Genomic DNA, 15,423 nt, shown 5'->3' with positions numbered 1-15,423 from the left:
CTTACCTGAAGGATTACACCCTTATCGATTAAACTATGTTTCTTCGCAGTCATAACAAAATAATGAGTATCGTCTTTGTAATAAACTATGTTTTCCAAATCTATACCCGTTTCTGAATACAATTCCTTAAAAAACTTTTGATTAAAAATGAACGCTACACCGCTGATCTCTTCTACACGTGCTTCCGCCTCGGTACGTTTGTTTATAAAATTTGCAGTAATGGCAATGGCAAGTTTCCCTCTGAACTCTTTTCTTTTAAAGCCATCCAAAGTATTTCTTTTTCCATCGGCCCCGATTAGAACGTCGAATTCGTATTGAGATACCGGGTGATCAGCGGGAGTAGTTTTCGCTCTCCAGCCTATTTCTAGAACAGATGAACAAATACAAAAATTGAAGTAAACGCATTTCCAGACAAATTCTCTGGCATTTGCAGGAATGACTAATAAGAAACAACAGAGCTCAAAAATGAAGCTACGTTAAGTTAGAATACACGTGAAGAATTTCAAATGTATTTTATAGCAGGATTGCAGGTAAAAATAGATTGTTAAAAATAAAACTCGAAAAAGCTTACTTCCTTCACCCTGTTCGTCTGGCGGTGGTATTAACGAATCGAAGCTGACGTTTTCGTGGAACTCCACTCCCAGTATCAAAGCAACTTTAAGTAAAATACATTGCAATTGTCGTATACTAATGTGATCGATAGAGCCAGCGCAGAATTTGCCAAAAAACTTTTTCGCGCCAAGCCCTCTGAGATCTTGAATGACAAATGGCCAAAGATGAAGCACGTTATTCCTAGACATTCTATCTCTCTTCTCGACAACTACAACTTTGGCTCCGAGTAATTGAGCTTCTATGGCAGAACGTAGACCACAAGGTCCACCGCCTATTATAAGGACCTGTTGATTAATAAATCAAATTACTATCAAGGACTGAATACTTGGATAATCGATAAGATTAGCTTTAGTGTCTCATTAATTTATTAAATGCATGATTATTCTTACCCTGGTATTTGGACAAGCCTTTCCTCGATTGTAGCATTTGTGATTGGCCCTTTGATCAAATTTCTTCCAAAGAGCTTGCGCTTTCCACGAGCGTAGCTTGGCCTTGAGCTTTGGATAAAATTGTGTGATGGTATTGGATCTAACGTTGAGGAGCTCGCTGAGGTGTCGGAAGTGGCCGAGGATGGACTTTAGGGTCGTCGCGTTGCAGAATTGGTCGAAGACTTCGTTCGCCATTGCCACTTCCGGTGAGCTGGTCAGCTGCTTTCTGCTGTGCTGATCCATTTTCCCGTCTCACCGCCCTGCGTACTCTCGATTTTGTCAGACAGTCATTACCTGAAGAACAAACAAAACCATTAGTGCATAATAGGAAAATGTTCATCCATTACAATTAACGCGTTCCATTATTTTCCAGTAATTCTTTCCATACATGAACCGAATATTAATTCTTTCCTGGCGATATATTACAGCGTTAAATTGAATTTAATCATTCTAGTTTTCACTTAGATCCTTCGGTAGATTTTTAAACCAGTAAAATCCCGCAATCGCTTGGCTGATCTACATTTTCCACTGTTAATGATTCTCCGAACTTACGGCCTGATAACTTTGTAGCTCGCGGCTCAACAGATCACAGTCTTTGCTCGCCCACACTCTCGCTGCTCCGGCTTTCCGAGAAACGCGGAAACCAGGAAATGAAGAGCTTTTACTGCGAGTTTACGAGTCAATACTTAGCACGTTATACACTTTGTTTCGTCAGCTAAGATTGAGCCATTTTCCTCCCTTATATAAATATAATGATTATACTACAATAATACCAATGAAGAAAGAATAACCTCGTCAACTACTCATTGTAAGAAAAAATTCGACCACCGTTTCCGTTGTTCCCGGCATTTTGAGAAATGCGGAAATCCGGAAATGAGAAACTTTTGCTTCGAGTTTACGATTTAATCTTTAGCAAATTACACTCTTTGTTTCATTAAGAAAAATTCATCCAGTTCTTCCTTTACATAAATATAAATGTATACATTACAGCAATATCTATGAAGAAAGTCTAACGTCATTAACCAGTTTTCAGAAAAAATTGGAGCAACCTTCTCATTGCTCCAACTTTTAAAGAAATATGGGGCTTTTACTGTAAATTTGCAGTTCAATTCTAAGCAAATTGCACAATTTATTTCATTAAGAAAAATTCATCCATTTTCTTCCTTTATATAAATATAAATGTATATATTATAGCAATACCAATGAAGAAAGTCCAACTTCATCAACTAATCAAATAGTAGTGAGAAATAATTGGAGCAGCGTTTTCATTACTTCAGCTTTTCGAGAAATGTGGAAACCAAGAAATGAAGAGCTTTTACTGTAAATTTGCAGTTCAATTCTTAGCAAATTACACACTTTGTTTCATCAACTAAGATTCGTCTATTTTCTTCTCTTATATAAAAATAGATGAATAAAATACACTAATACTTGTAAAGAAAAACTAACTCGTACATCAACTGATTGCAAAGAAAATTAAGACAATGTTTTCATTGCTCCAACTTCTCAAAAAACGTAGAAACCAGGAAATAAATTTTTTGCTACGAGTTTACAATTGAATTCTTAGAAAATTACACACTTTGTTTTTCAACTAAAATTCGTACATTTTCTTTCATTCTATAAATAATATAAATAAATATATTACACCAATATCAACGATGAAAGATCAAGGCCTGTACCAACTGGTTGTGAGGAAAAATCGAGGCGACGTTTAACTCGTACACGAATAACATTGCTGCTGGCTTGACGACATTTAACATTCGGCTCACCTGTTTCAGGCCCGCGGCACGGATTCCGCGCACGAAACGAATATTACGGTACATAGCCCAACTTGTTCAACCGAGTTTTAATGCTCACGTTCGAGCATTAGATCAGATCACCCACGTCGGAAAAACTTATCCGTCCAGTTTTCCCACGAGCAGAGTGTCTACCCTTTGCCCAACTCTTATTAACACGAATTTTATGAACAAAATTCTTACGTTATAAATTTGTTTACCTTTCAGCGAAAAATTACTCTACGACCACCAGCTGGTGCAAACAGATTACTTACTTTCTATACCAACAACTCTAATTCCTTTTATAGCTGGTATTATATTCCACTATTTGCACATGCCAGTTTATAGCTACTTCTTTCCAGTGTAGACACATATATTACTATTATTTGAACATTAGATTAATCTTGCACAACAAGCACTCTTATAGTTTTTAGTTACCATTTAAGCCTCAATGTCTAACTTAAAATTGGCCTGTCATTCTAATAGAGTTTGGAGTTAATTGAAATTCGACGCTTTTGTGATAAATAATAGATATTGATCCAACTGTTGGTTAATGTTTGTGACATTGGATAATAAATTTTGCAGAATGAAAGAAGACTTTTACTGTTTACTCGAGTGTTGCTCCATGATGGATGACTCTAATGGGATAATGAATGTGAAATGCCAGTTTCCAGGCAAGGACGAAAGATAAAATTATATATATTTTCAAAAAAAGGAAGGTGGTTAAACTCTCTTGGGAAGGTATAAAATAATACTGAATATTATTAAAGAAAACGTCTCTCATGTGTATAGAAAAATATTAATGAGTATTACTATATGGAACTTGACTTACGAATTGAATAAAATTTTGCATGATTTTAATTGTATAGACTACAAATTTGATAATTTGGTCAGCTGATATGAAATAGTTTAAGAGGCAGTGTTTAATATGTACGACATATTGAAAAATATTAATAGTAAGTATTACTATAGAAAACTTGTTTCACAAGCTATATATAAATGTAGTAGATGTTTGATCGTTTAAGCTACAAATTTGACGATCTGTAATTTGGTCAGCAGATATGCAATAGTCGAAGAGGAAACGTGTAAACGTGTGTATTAGTAGTCTTAACTAAAGTATCAAATCAGTTGAGTGCATCGACTGCAGACGGTAGGTTCTGGGAGAGGAGAAATAGCGCTGGGGAGTCTATATAAGCTTTGCAGTATCCGAGGAGCGTTGGGATCTCTATAAATACAGCTGTGTGAGGTGGCCGAATAAGAGGCAGGCAAGAGACTCAAACCGTTCAAGCCTCTGCCTGCCCTACGGCTTACAGAACTAGAACGACTACTCGCCTCAGCATTCTGCAATTTTTAGTCTCCTCTCGCACCAACCCAAAGTTCATCATCAAGCACGCTTTTCTCTTTCAGCAAACTGTGCTCAATTCACTGGAGCCAATTACTCGCACGTGTATAACTCTAATCGCTCTTTTCGTGATTAAATCCTTGCTACCTCATTTTCAAATTACATCGGATCATTTAACGAGTAATTAAATAACAGCGAAGCAAGTGACCAAAAAGCCTATGTTGACCCTACACTGAGAAAAAAATCCTTTGATTCAAATAAATATTTACTTAGTTTTTATAAATAACTGATGCTTTAAATAAATATTATTCGAATGAAAGCAATTTTAATCAATCGAATTAAAGTTCATTAAGAACAAAGACATTTTATCAGGGTATGGTTTACAGAACTAGAACGACTGCTCGTCTCAGCATTCTGCAATTTTTAGTCTCCTCCCGCACCAACTCAAAGCTCATCATCAAGCACGCTTTTCTCTTTCAGCAAACTGTGCCCAATTCACTGGAGCCAATTACTCACGCCTGTATAATTCTAATCGCTCTTTTTGTTATTAGGTCGCTGTTGACTTACTTTTAAATTGCACGGGATAATTTAACGCGTGCGTTAATAAGGCGCGTAGTTGAATGGAAACGAGACAAGTGACTAAAGCTACTCCGGACGGAGACTGCTGGAGTGCTATAGAGTGTGAACGTGAAGTACTCGCTATATCCAAACAGCAAGCAGAGGCGACAAGTTGCTTTACACAAAAGCTTAACGAGTCAACTAGTTCTAATGACCATTTTGCTACTATTATACATTTAACAATGATTACTTGACCAATGTTGGGACCACGGTATAAAAAGGAGGAAATATTCTTATGGATATTAATTAAATTCGTTTAGCTAATTTTAATATGCTGTATCCTCAAAACAAGCTATCTTTTATATGAAATTTTACATTTATTTTTCAAGTTTAAACGCGTCCATTGATTTTTAATACCGTGGTCCCAGCAGATCTTACAAAGACAATGCTGAAGCAAGTATATACTATTATAAAGAAGAAGCCATTGTAACTAGGGGATGAACGGAGGGTGTATCGACTATTCTCTCCAGCAACGCTATACATGGAATAATATCAATATACTGCAGCGGAATTACAAGGAGAAAAAATTGGAGGAAGCCAAGGAACGAACGAGATAAATCATCATTTCTAAGTTCGTCGCGTTGCACCATCTCGCAGCGGGACTAGAATGACCAAAGTATTAGCGATAGTAGCAAAATACACACGCGTGTTCTGCTCACAGCGGCAGTTCCATTTTTCCAATGGCGTGGGTGGGAATAAATTAGGAGCCCTCGAGAATAACTCGTGGATACGTGTGAGAAATGCGAAACGATTGCTCAACCGCTTCTATTCGAGAATAAACCTAGAGTCCTGCTTACTATTAATTGGCGAATAACGCGGATGCTGGAATGGCACAAGTGAGCATAGTACAGCAGCACAACATCAGCTCTGAATCAGATCCCACGTATAAGGCTTGAAGAAATTTTGTCCTGATGAGTAATACTCGGCGGACACGACTCGTCGGGAATAACAATCGCTAATAATTCCAACAATTAAAGAGCCCGACAGGAAGCCCTTCAGTCTGCAATATTGATTAGCGATATATTTTTTCTTATTCGTATTCCTTTCTCGTTTTCTCCTTGGCCACTTGGTCAGGACTCGTAAAAATAGTTCATAATTCAAATTATTAAAGAGTCCTGGATGAAACTCGGCAGTTTATCATATTTATTGATTAGTAATATAATATGTTTTCTCGTGTTTTCTTTGGCCTCTTGAGCAGGATCTATAAAAAGAGTTAATAATGAAAATAATTAAAGGGTCATATAGGAAGCTCTTTAGTCTGTAATATTGATTAAGCGCAATATTTTTTCTATTCTTATCCTTTTCTCGTATTCTTTCTGGCCACTTGGGCAGGACTCCCGCGTTGCTAAACAAACACACGCACACACATGGGGTTGTGATCTGCGTCATGGGGGGGGGGGGGGGGGAAGAGCAACGACGCACTAGTCTCCTCTCGCTTCATCCTATCTTCCTTCATTCCAGTGGCCTCCGTGAATCATTTCGCCGGCGAGACGCTCCCCAAGCTCACCCTCCATCGAGCCACTTCTTCACAAAGCAGCCCCCAAATCGACAATGTTCTCGTCAAGGTTACGCTGCACTGCAACCTTTCCCACCATGCTCCACACTCGCAAATTATGTATACATTTTTATCCAGCTTAAACGTTTGTTTCTTGTTACACAGAGTTTCATCAAGTGTCGAATTTCAAGGGCATACCAATGCTATCTCTCAAAATCTCTCTGTCGTTATTGATTTTGTGTGTGTGATCTTGCATAAAGAAAATTCTCCAGGAGAGAATAATTTATTGCAAATTTGGATAGGAAGCAAATTGATGTCGTGGCGCGAATAAATTATACAAACATTTCCTTCCATCCAGCTTAAACATTTGATTTTGTATACACAGAGTTTCATTGACTACTCGAATTTCAAGGGCGTACCCATATTACCCCTGAAGATCTCTGGCGTTATTGATTTTCTTCTCGCACAAAGAAAATTCTTCAGTAGAAAATAATTCATTGCAAATTTGAATGGGAAGAAAATTGGTTTTGTAGTGCGAATATATTTTATACATATTTTCATCCAGCTTAAACATTTGATTTTTTACACACAGAAGGTGTTTCTTCCTCTGTATTTTTGCACAAGTGCAATAAATTAAAGTGAAAGAAAACATACGTTTGTTTTATTTCAAACAATCGCAGCAATTTGGTACTGCAGTGAAAAAGAACAAACCCAGAATTTCATCGACTATTCGAATTTCAAGGGCATACCCAAATTGCTCCTAAACATCTCTGACGTTATTGATTTTGGTCTTGCATAAAGAAAATTCTTCATAAGAGAACAATTCATTGCAAATCTAATTGGGAAGAAAATTGGTGTAGTCGTGCGTAAAAATATACACGTTTCCTTCATATCTTAAACATGTCTTCTTTACAGAGTTTCATCGACTGTTCGAATTTCAAGACCACAACCCTTGAAGATCTCTAAGGCATTACTGATTTTGATCCTACATAAAAAAAATTCTCTATCCAAGAATAATTCATCGTAAATCTGGCAGGGAAGAAAATAGTGTCATCGTGCGAATCAAAACTCGACGCGAATAATACGACGTTGCTTCTCAAGGTGAGGAAGATGATGCGAAGTTGCTTGGAGTGTTTAAAGGAGGGGATGGATCCAAGCAGCAGTTTAGATTGATTTTCTTGTTAGGCTGCAATTACGGACAGGTTTTATGCCTCTAGCCAACTCTTATCTCGCCTAGTGCAATTTTTCAACGTGACTATGAATTACCAATGCGATCAGGGTCACTTGGTATTGGTCCAATGACGAATACAGTTATGCAGTAGAGATTCAGTAATAAGCCTCAGCTCGATCTTTATTCTCGTTCTTTGTCCCCTTTTCTTTGTCCATCAGAGCCAGCAATAAATTCATTTTGCACGTAGAAACGAACAATCGCACTCTCCCCCGGCAGATTATCGTTCGCCAGGAGAAAGACAAGCAGGAGACAGTGTTTTCAGTCGATCCAAATTGGAGCAAATTTTGTAGCAAAATTATACGTGCTCGTCTGGTTTTACACTCGCCAGTTGTCCTGAATCTCGTTAATGCGAGACACGACTTTTCATGGAATGGAAAACGGCCGTTTACGAATGAGGTAATGGGAATAAACGGTGCTTCTTTCATATACAGAAACAGAAGTTCTTTCACTCTTGCGATTCCGTCCTTCAGCATTTATCAATACGTACCCCAAGTTGCACCACGAGCTGAAAAACATACTAATGTTATAATCTGATAAACGGCTATGTATAGAAATCTTGAAATATATATAATAATAATCAATTTATTTCTAATAAAAATAATAACGCTTTTGAATTTTGATCGATTAAAGAGACAATTGAACTTTTTGAAGTAATTGTACTACGTATGTAAACTATAAATAAGTATTGGATGCCAATAGAAAATTTTAGAGCAGCTGTGTAAAAGGAGAGTCAAGTCAATGACTTTTTGTAAATAGACTTGAAGTGCGTTGGCATCGTTCTGTTTGGGTCGATCGATTTCTGAAAGAGTATTTCTTTTTTTTAATCGCTATATGGGGATAGCCCAGAAGCACAGTCAGCTGATGGGGGGGGGGGGGGGGGAAGTGATTGGTCTAGCTAGGAACTGATATAGGTTAGAATCAACTGGAGTATTTTTGAATATATCGTACCATTCTTCGGTTAAGAAGAAGCTTTAAATAGCTTTAGAGTGCCTGTGATGCTCCATAAAGCTTATACTTAAAAAGTTCATTCACACGAAAAATCACAAAAATTGAGTGTCGATGTAAACAAATCACTTATATGCCTTCGAATATGCTTGATTTCAAATCCGCAATGCTAATTTTCCCTACGTCAAATTGTCTCTGCGGTACTATAGGTAGGCGTAGTATACGAGTAAAAAATATCGGAGCAAGCCTATCGTTACCGTATTTGGCTCAGGAATTGAACGGAGATACCGCGTATCCAAGATACAATTTCATCGAGTGATCGAAAACCAATATATATGTGCATATATACAGGTAGATTTAGCAAAAGTTTGGCTGAAATATAGTTCGATGCATCCATTGAACCCGAGAGGCGCGGTCGTTATTGTTTAATAAGACAATAAAAGAAACAAAGGAAAAGGATAATATTCAAACGACAATCAAAGTATTGAAAATTATTGTTAAGTGATTTAAATTCTAAGGTTTGATATACGTCGAATGTGCTGAGACATTGAGTCGCTTTATTACGATGGCAATTAGGTATTAAACACTGTTATATCTTGCAAAGGCTCCTCGTATAGATATAATTAAAGATTTATGAAAATTACTGATTCAAAATATATGCGTATTCATCCAACTCTCGAAAGTCTCTTTTAAGCTGAACCAACTTAACAAGAGTCAAGCTTGAAAGATCTGGTTATTGTAGTAATTGGATGAGAAACAATCGTAATACGTACTTTCTTTGCAGGAAGGGCTACTCTGTTCAATTAAAAGGGGCACTGTACTCTCTGAAGAACTGGCGCGGGCGTGCTTATCTTGCTCGTTTCACTCACATTACAAAACAACACAGGTGCGCGATTTTTTCTACAAGTTTTACTTGACACACACCGACTTGTCATACAATAAAGGAAAAATCGTAAAACGAAGAGAATGATAGATATAGATAGTGTAGGATTCGCTTTAATTTTTGGCTGGTTTGAGCGATTGCCATGCGACCTCACTTATCCACCCACAATTGGCATTTCTCACTTTGACTGACTCAGTTCGACTGCGTTCACTACCTTCCACTTCCATTTTCCATATTCCATTCCCCAATTCCCCTACATAAATTAAAATTGCCGAATTCGCCGAGTCGAGCGCTGCTTGTCGACTCTGTTTTACTCTCCCCCCTCCTTTCGTTTTCTCACCAATCGTATCGCATTAAACTTATTCTCCACAAATCAGAAACAGGCACGAATTACGAGTTCTTTTTCCATACCATTTTTTTTTTAAGAAATTATTGCATTACTTTATTAATTAGTAGGATGTATTGTTGTAATTATACACTTACTCCCTGCATTTACTTAAATGAACGATCAAGTATATGTATATCCTTATTAGTTCAACACGAACCAAAGAACAGACTTTCATTCCCGGCTGTTCCTGGGTTTCGGCCATTCCTGGTTGAAGAAGACAGAATGGAATGAGTGACGCGACTGTTGCTCCACCTAGGCCCACTTGCAAGTACTAGGATGAAGTGACAAATGACAATCTCTTTCTAATCTCTGGTTTAACAGTTTAGCCTAACTGGAAACAGAAGTAACATAATAAATATACGTGTGTAAAATTCTTACTAAATGTGGAGAGGTTTCATTCGTTCTTTAGGGCCTACAATATTCAATTGTGTATAAACAATACCCATCAATAACTTTTGTTTTTTCAGAATGAATACTTATTAAGAAATGTGATAAATATATGGATAAATTCTATATTAAAATAAAACAAATAAAGACAAGGCTGATACTTGATCATTCCTACTGTTGAAATCCATTATTAAATCATTTCAGAGGTGCTTTTTTGCTATTTGATATTGAATAATTATGGGAATTAAATAGGTTATAGTGATATATATTATTGACTGGAGAAATTCGTTTCATAAATATATTAGCTTGAAAATGTTACCACAAAATTCTGACATATCCACTGCACTCAGCCAGGTATGTATCTGTTCGTAGCATAACTTTCTATGCAATTTCTTTCATTTGGGCTAATATACATTGCTACTTTTCATTTAATCACTTTCACTTTATCAAAATTACTTTAGTAATTTGTTTTTTAATAGTTTCTTTACAATTGTTTTTTAGTTCAAAGGTTGCAACTGATAAAGGATTTAGTAGACTGGTTTGTAGAAGTATATTCTGTAAAAATTTTCATATTAGTTAATAAAGAGAAAAGTTTGTGAGCAGCTTTAATACTTTACCAGCTCTTAATACTTTGCAATTATGAATTGGTTATATTTTTAAATTTTAATGTTTCTGTAAATAAGAATTTTTTATATTGTTAATTATTATTTGGTTGGAATAGTTTAAGTTACAAGAAAGAATCGAATAACTTACAAAATTATTATATTTTTTTGCAATTTAAAATGTTCATTTGATATTATTTATAATAATTAATCTACCAATAATTAATGAAGGAATTAAAGTTCCATCATTTGTTATGTTAAGAATATCTATAATTATGTATGTTCCTATTAAAAACAAATAATCTGTGAATATTATTAAATAAACTAAGTTTAAGTCAACATTTCTTGTTTTATACTTAAGCATTGTAAATGCTTAATTATTGCCAATTTGTAAATTTTACAAAAGAAGTGAGTTTAATAATGAAATTCCTGTAGCAGGCTTAGGTGGATCCTTATTTAAAAATTAAGTATTAAAATTTCTTTAATCTCAAGTCTCCTTTTTTTCAAACATTTATAATTATCAGGTTATCCCACTGATGCTCTAATTAGTGGATATACATGACTTTCCAGAATTGCCAAATATAGTAAATATATTTTGATAAATTTCTAAAATCATGTAAAAAAATTAAAGATAATCCTAGAATAAAATATCTTTATGTTTGTAGAATAATATATCCACAGAAATCTCTTTAAATTAGTCTTTATAATAACAATCAGATTTTAATTTTTTGTATGTAGGTAAATTTAAAAATCTAATTCATTAAATTTGGAGAAATTACTTCAATGGTTAAACTGCTTATAAATAAAATATATCTAGAAATGCAAATTTCTTATCACTATAACTTTAACCAGGGGAGCAAATTTATTGATAAGTATGCACTGAATTGAGCAGAAGATCCGTGTTAGAACATGATATGATGTCAATGTGGGTAAAATATTTCATTAATATAGATAATATATGCTCCGACTATAGTTTATCTATATTTTATTGCCGCGTATTGAAAACGGCCTAACAAGAGTAAAGAATACAGGAATTTTTTTTAAATTGACTAATTGAACAGTCACTTTCAATCGTCAGACTATATGTAAATTACCCATTCTATAATTAAGTGTACACGTTTGATTACTAATCACAATATAATATTATTTTAAAAATGGAAAGATTGAAACTGGCGCGAGAAATGGATGCAACCGAATGAATTTCAAACTGATCAAATTCGAACTTGAATGAGTGGTTTTTCCCGTTTTCCCTCATTACTTCTATTTTTAATGCACATAATTTCATTCCGTAGCAGAATTGGTAGAAGCAATGAGCGGCTAATTTAAATTTGCGCCAAATAGCATCATTTATAGTTTTCTCAAAGTATTTATTAAAATGTCATATTTTTATCGAATATGTTACAGCAAAGATGTGTTAAAGCGCGAGCAATGTATGACAATATTGCTGAGGCTCCAGATGAATTAGCGTTTCGTAAAGGTGACGTTCTTACCGTTCTGGAGCAAAATACTGCTGGCCTTGAGGGCTGGTGGCTATGCGCATTAAGAGGAAGACAGGTATGTGTATTGGTTAATATATTTAATCTAATATAACTGAATCTAATATACAAACGCAATTTATAAAGTATTTACTTGGTAAATAGAATTGTATATTTATAGGGAATATGCCCAGGTAATCGATTAAGGATTTTAGTTGGACAGTATGACACAGGAAGTTGCTTGGTTGACAGCATAGCAGATTTAAATATTACTGACAATGACCAATATAAAAATGGAAATCGACGTAGTTGGCACGTACAACCAAATAGAGTAAGTAAACAAAATTTTTAAAGCACCTGCTTTTGCTGTATTCTTTGGCTAGATAGATCGATACCTAGCGATTTATTGTTGTTTTGAGCGTGTCGTATAAATATAAACTATACTTTACTATTATTTTAAATTATATTGTATGTTTACAGGTTGTTACACCACAAAAATGTGGAGACGTGTATTTCTATGATTCACCATCCAGTCTGGGAAGTTCCGTATCAATATCGAAACATGATTCGCTTCCTAATTGCAACAACGAACAGTTGCTCAGTGGTATAAAATTTATAGCTTATAATAAGAAAAATATTTTAATGGTTGAAAAGTCAATACGTGATTTCAAGATATTAAATTTCTGTACTTTTGCTTAACGTTATTATAATACGTAATTTAATTTTTTTAAAATTATTAACATATATTTTGCAACAAAGTATAAATATTAATTACATAATTTAAAGTTTTATTTTACTTGAATTTTATCATATATAGGAGCTACAGGAAATGGAAGAAATTCAATGGAAAATAGTAATAACGCTGGCGATTGTTACGATGTTCCACCTCGTGCAGCGTCTTTGATTTCTTCTCCTGAAAATAGTCCGAGTCCTATCACATCGTGTTACGATGTTCCTAAGGCTCCAACATCTTGTACGACAAATTATTCAGTAGGCTCAAATGCTATATCGCTTGATTGTTACGATATTCCAAGACTTTTGTTACCACTTTCACCGAGCAGCTCAGCTTCTAGCCTCACAAATGACGGCTCTCTTAGCGGGTCTAATAGGTAAGTCACTAATTACATTACTAGCTGAAACCTTGCAATTACAAATTAAGAATTATTTACTTACACCAGTATTACTGGTTGCTAGTTGTAGTTTATATACGTATAGTATAAGCTAATTGTTTAATATAGTTATTTAAATTTAATGTTGCAAATAGATCAAGTCTAGCAGTACCAGATTACGATGTTCCTCGACCACGCATTGTAACAAGTTCTCTCTCAACTAGAAATAATACACCAGTAGCTAAAACGCCGACACCGCCACCATCACAAGCGCAACAACTTTACGATGTACCAATTAACAAAGAGCTTCCTTTGGAGCTTAATTCCGCTTTAGAAGGTCTACACCGGCTTCAAACGGAAACTTCAGCTGCAATAGTTAGAGTGTTAAGCTTTGTCAGCCCTGGTTGGAGAACATTACAAAGACTTAATACTACGTTAATGGACCTACGATTAGCCATACTCAGACTTAGAACGTCTATGCATGATTTAACCGAATTCGCTGAAGGTATTCTATTATCATTTGCTAAAAAGAGTCGACACGTCTTTCGAGTAAAAATGCTAGGCATAGAATGTTCTGTTTTTACTCCCTATAAACTGTTTTGTGTATTTTAGGTACACTAGGTAATGCTGGTAAAGCCCTTGACAAAAACTTAATTATAAAGCTACGACCATTGGTCAAAACTCTCCGTGATTCTGATAAGCTTGTGCAGGAAGCTACTATGAAACTGGATTCAATTGATTGGGATGTGAATAAACTATGTCGTAACGGGTGTGGAGGCACACTAAGTAATGGACCAGAATCACCTATTTCGACAGCCGGGCAACCGGATCCACTTGATCAACTTATTGCTTGTGCTCGATCACTTACGGAAGACGTCCGTCAAGTCGCTAGTTTTATACAAGTACACGTTTATTTTAGTTTATTTATAACCTATATTTTTTATTCTTTCAGGTTCATTATAATGTTGTTAAATACATAATATTAAAGAGTATCTTGTATATGAAATATTCTAAACTGAATTACTTAACTTTCTTCTTTTACTCTCTCTCTCTCTGAAATTTTTTCATGCTCTTTTATTTAATACAAGTAATTTCTGAATTGACATGTAGCATACAAGACACTATGCAAAATTATAATGTTAGAGCTTCTTTTGTGGCAGAAAAACATTGAATTATCTGTTTTAGGGCAATTCCACATTATTATTCAAGAGATCATCTAATAATTCTTTGGAGTCTAATGCAAACAGTGGTACTGGAATAGATTACGATTATGTTAACTTAGATTCAAGAGATGTAGTATTAGAGCAACGTGAAGAATTACGGGCTATTTTACCAACTGAGCTTCGTGAAAATTATGATCTCCTCATTTCTGAGGCAGACAATGCGATGATTCAACTTCCACAAACAATGTTATCACCCATGGATCGTAATGACAAGCAGCTACTAGTCTTTTATGCCGCTCAAGTGATTACACATAGTGCACATTTAACTCACGCCATTGATGCTTTTTTACAAACAGTTGAACACAATCAACCTCCTAAGGTTCAAAACATCTGTTGAAAATTATTTATCTACTTACTTATTTCAATTATGAGCAATGAAGTTTAATATAATACATTTTGTAGGTTTTTCTGGCCCACGGTAAATTTTTGGTATTAAGCGCGCATAGACTAGTGCACATTGGAGATACCGTGCACAGGAATATTACCAGAAACGACGTTAGAGTGCGGATATTGCAATGTGCAAATGCATTAAGTGAAGCCTTAGCACAAACTGTTTCAAAAACAAAATTAGCAGCACAATTTTTTCCCAGTGTTAATGCTGTACAAGATATGGTAGACAGTGTTGTAGATATTTCCCACCTAGCCAAGGATCTTAAGGTCGCAATGGTATATCTAGCTCAACAGCCTTAAACATTTATTAAAAATATAGTTTTGCTACGAAACAGTATTCATTGATTTGCAGAACTATACGAAATGTAAAATACGGCTATTTGAATAAGTTCTTTTTATATTTTTAAAAATAGCTTATTGTAATTTTGTAAGGTCCAAAACTTCCTATAAATATAGCTGCTACTATAATTAGATTTCGATATATCGTGTAAAATAATGAGGCAAGTCTTTTTAAAATGATAAG

General features: G+C 35.1%; 2 protein-coding genes across 4 annotated transcripts in view; one reads left to right on the top strand and one right to left on the bottom strand.

Annotated features, from left to right (window-relative positions):
• Mical (Molecule interacting with CasL) overlaps positions 1 to 9,527 on the bottom strand; it is a 22,828-nt gene extending 13,301 nt beyond the window's left edge. Inside the window, exons 1-4 of the mRNA XM_066736270.1 lie at positions 9,217 to 9,527; positions 1,002 to 1,334; positions 572 to 896; positions 6 to 364 (exon numbers count right to left, since the gene is read on the bottom strand). Of these exons, the coding sequence (XP_066592367.1) occupies positions 6 to 364; positions 572 to 896; positions 1,002 to 1,283 (966 nt within the window). The 5' untranslated portion in view covers positions 1,284 to 1,334; positions 9,217 to 9,527. The remainder of the gene's footprint in view (positions 1 to 5; positions 365 to 571; positions 897 to 1,001; positions 1,335 to 9,216) is intronic.
• p130CAS (Serine_rich_CAS and FAT-like_CAS_C domain-containing protein p130CAS) lies at positions 8,986 to 15,423 on the top strand. 3 transcript variants are annotated; one of them, XM_066736358.1, is made up of 12 exons: positions 8,986 to 9,019; positions 9,228 to 9,329; positions 9,860 to 10,075; positions 10,182 to 10,455; positions 12,108 to 12,257; positions 12,360 to 12,509; positions 12,659 to 12,782; positions 12,996 to 13,287; positions 13,443 to 13,792; positions 13,900 to 14,189; positions 14,473 to 14,829; positions 14,913 to 15,423. In XM_066736358.1, exons 4-12 carry the CDS (start codon positions 10,414 to 10,416, stop codon positions 15,198 to 15,200), a joined length of 2,043 nt encoding a protein of 680 aa, XP_066592455.1. In that variant the 5' UTR covers positions 8,986 to 9,019; positions 9,228 to 9,329; positions 9,860 to 10,075; positions 10,182 to 10,413; the 3' UTR covers positions 15,201 to 15,423. The 3 variants fall into 3 exon arrangements, with proteins under 3 accessions (XP_066592455.1, XP_066592446.1, XP_066592437.1); XM_066736349.1 differs by having other exon boundaries at positions 9,860 to 10,105; XM_066736340.1 differs by having other exon boundaries at positions 9,860 to 10,455.

Source organism: Prorops nasuta, unplaced genomic scaffold, assembly GCF_024137725.1.
Source record: "Prorops nasuta isolate Cenicafe-Biocafe unplaced genomic scaffold, Cenicafe_Pnas_1.2 PNAS00002, whole genome shotgun sequence".
Taxonomy (NCBI): Eukaryota; Metazoa; Arthropoda; class Insecta; order Hymenoptera; family Bethylidae; genus Prorops; species Prorops nasuta.
Note: the sequence above shows the minus strand (reverse complement) of the source record. Positions and strands in the feature narration are given on the sequence as shown.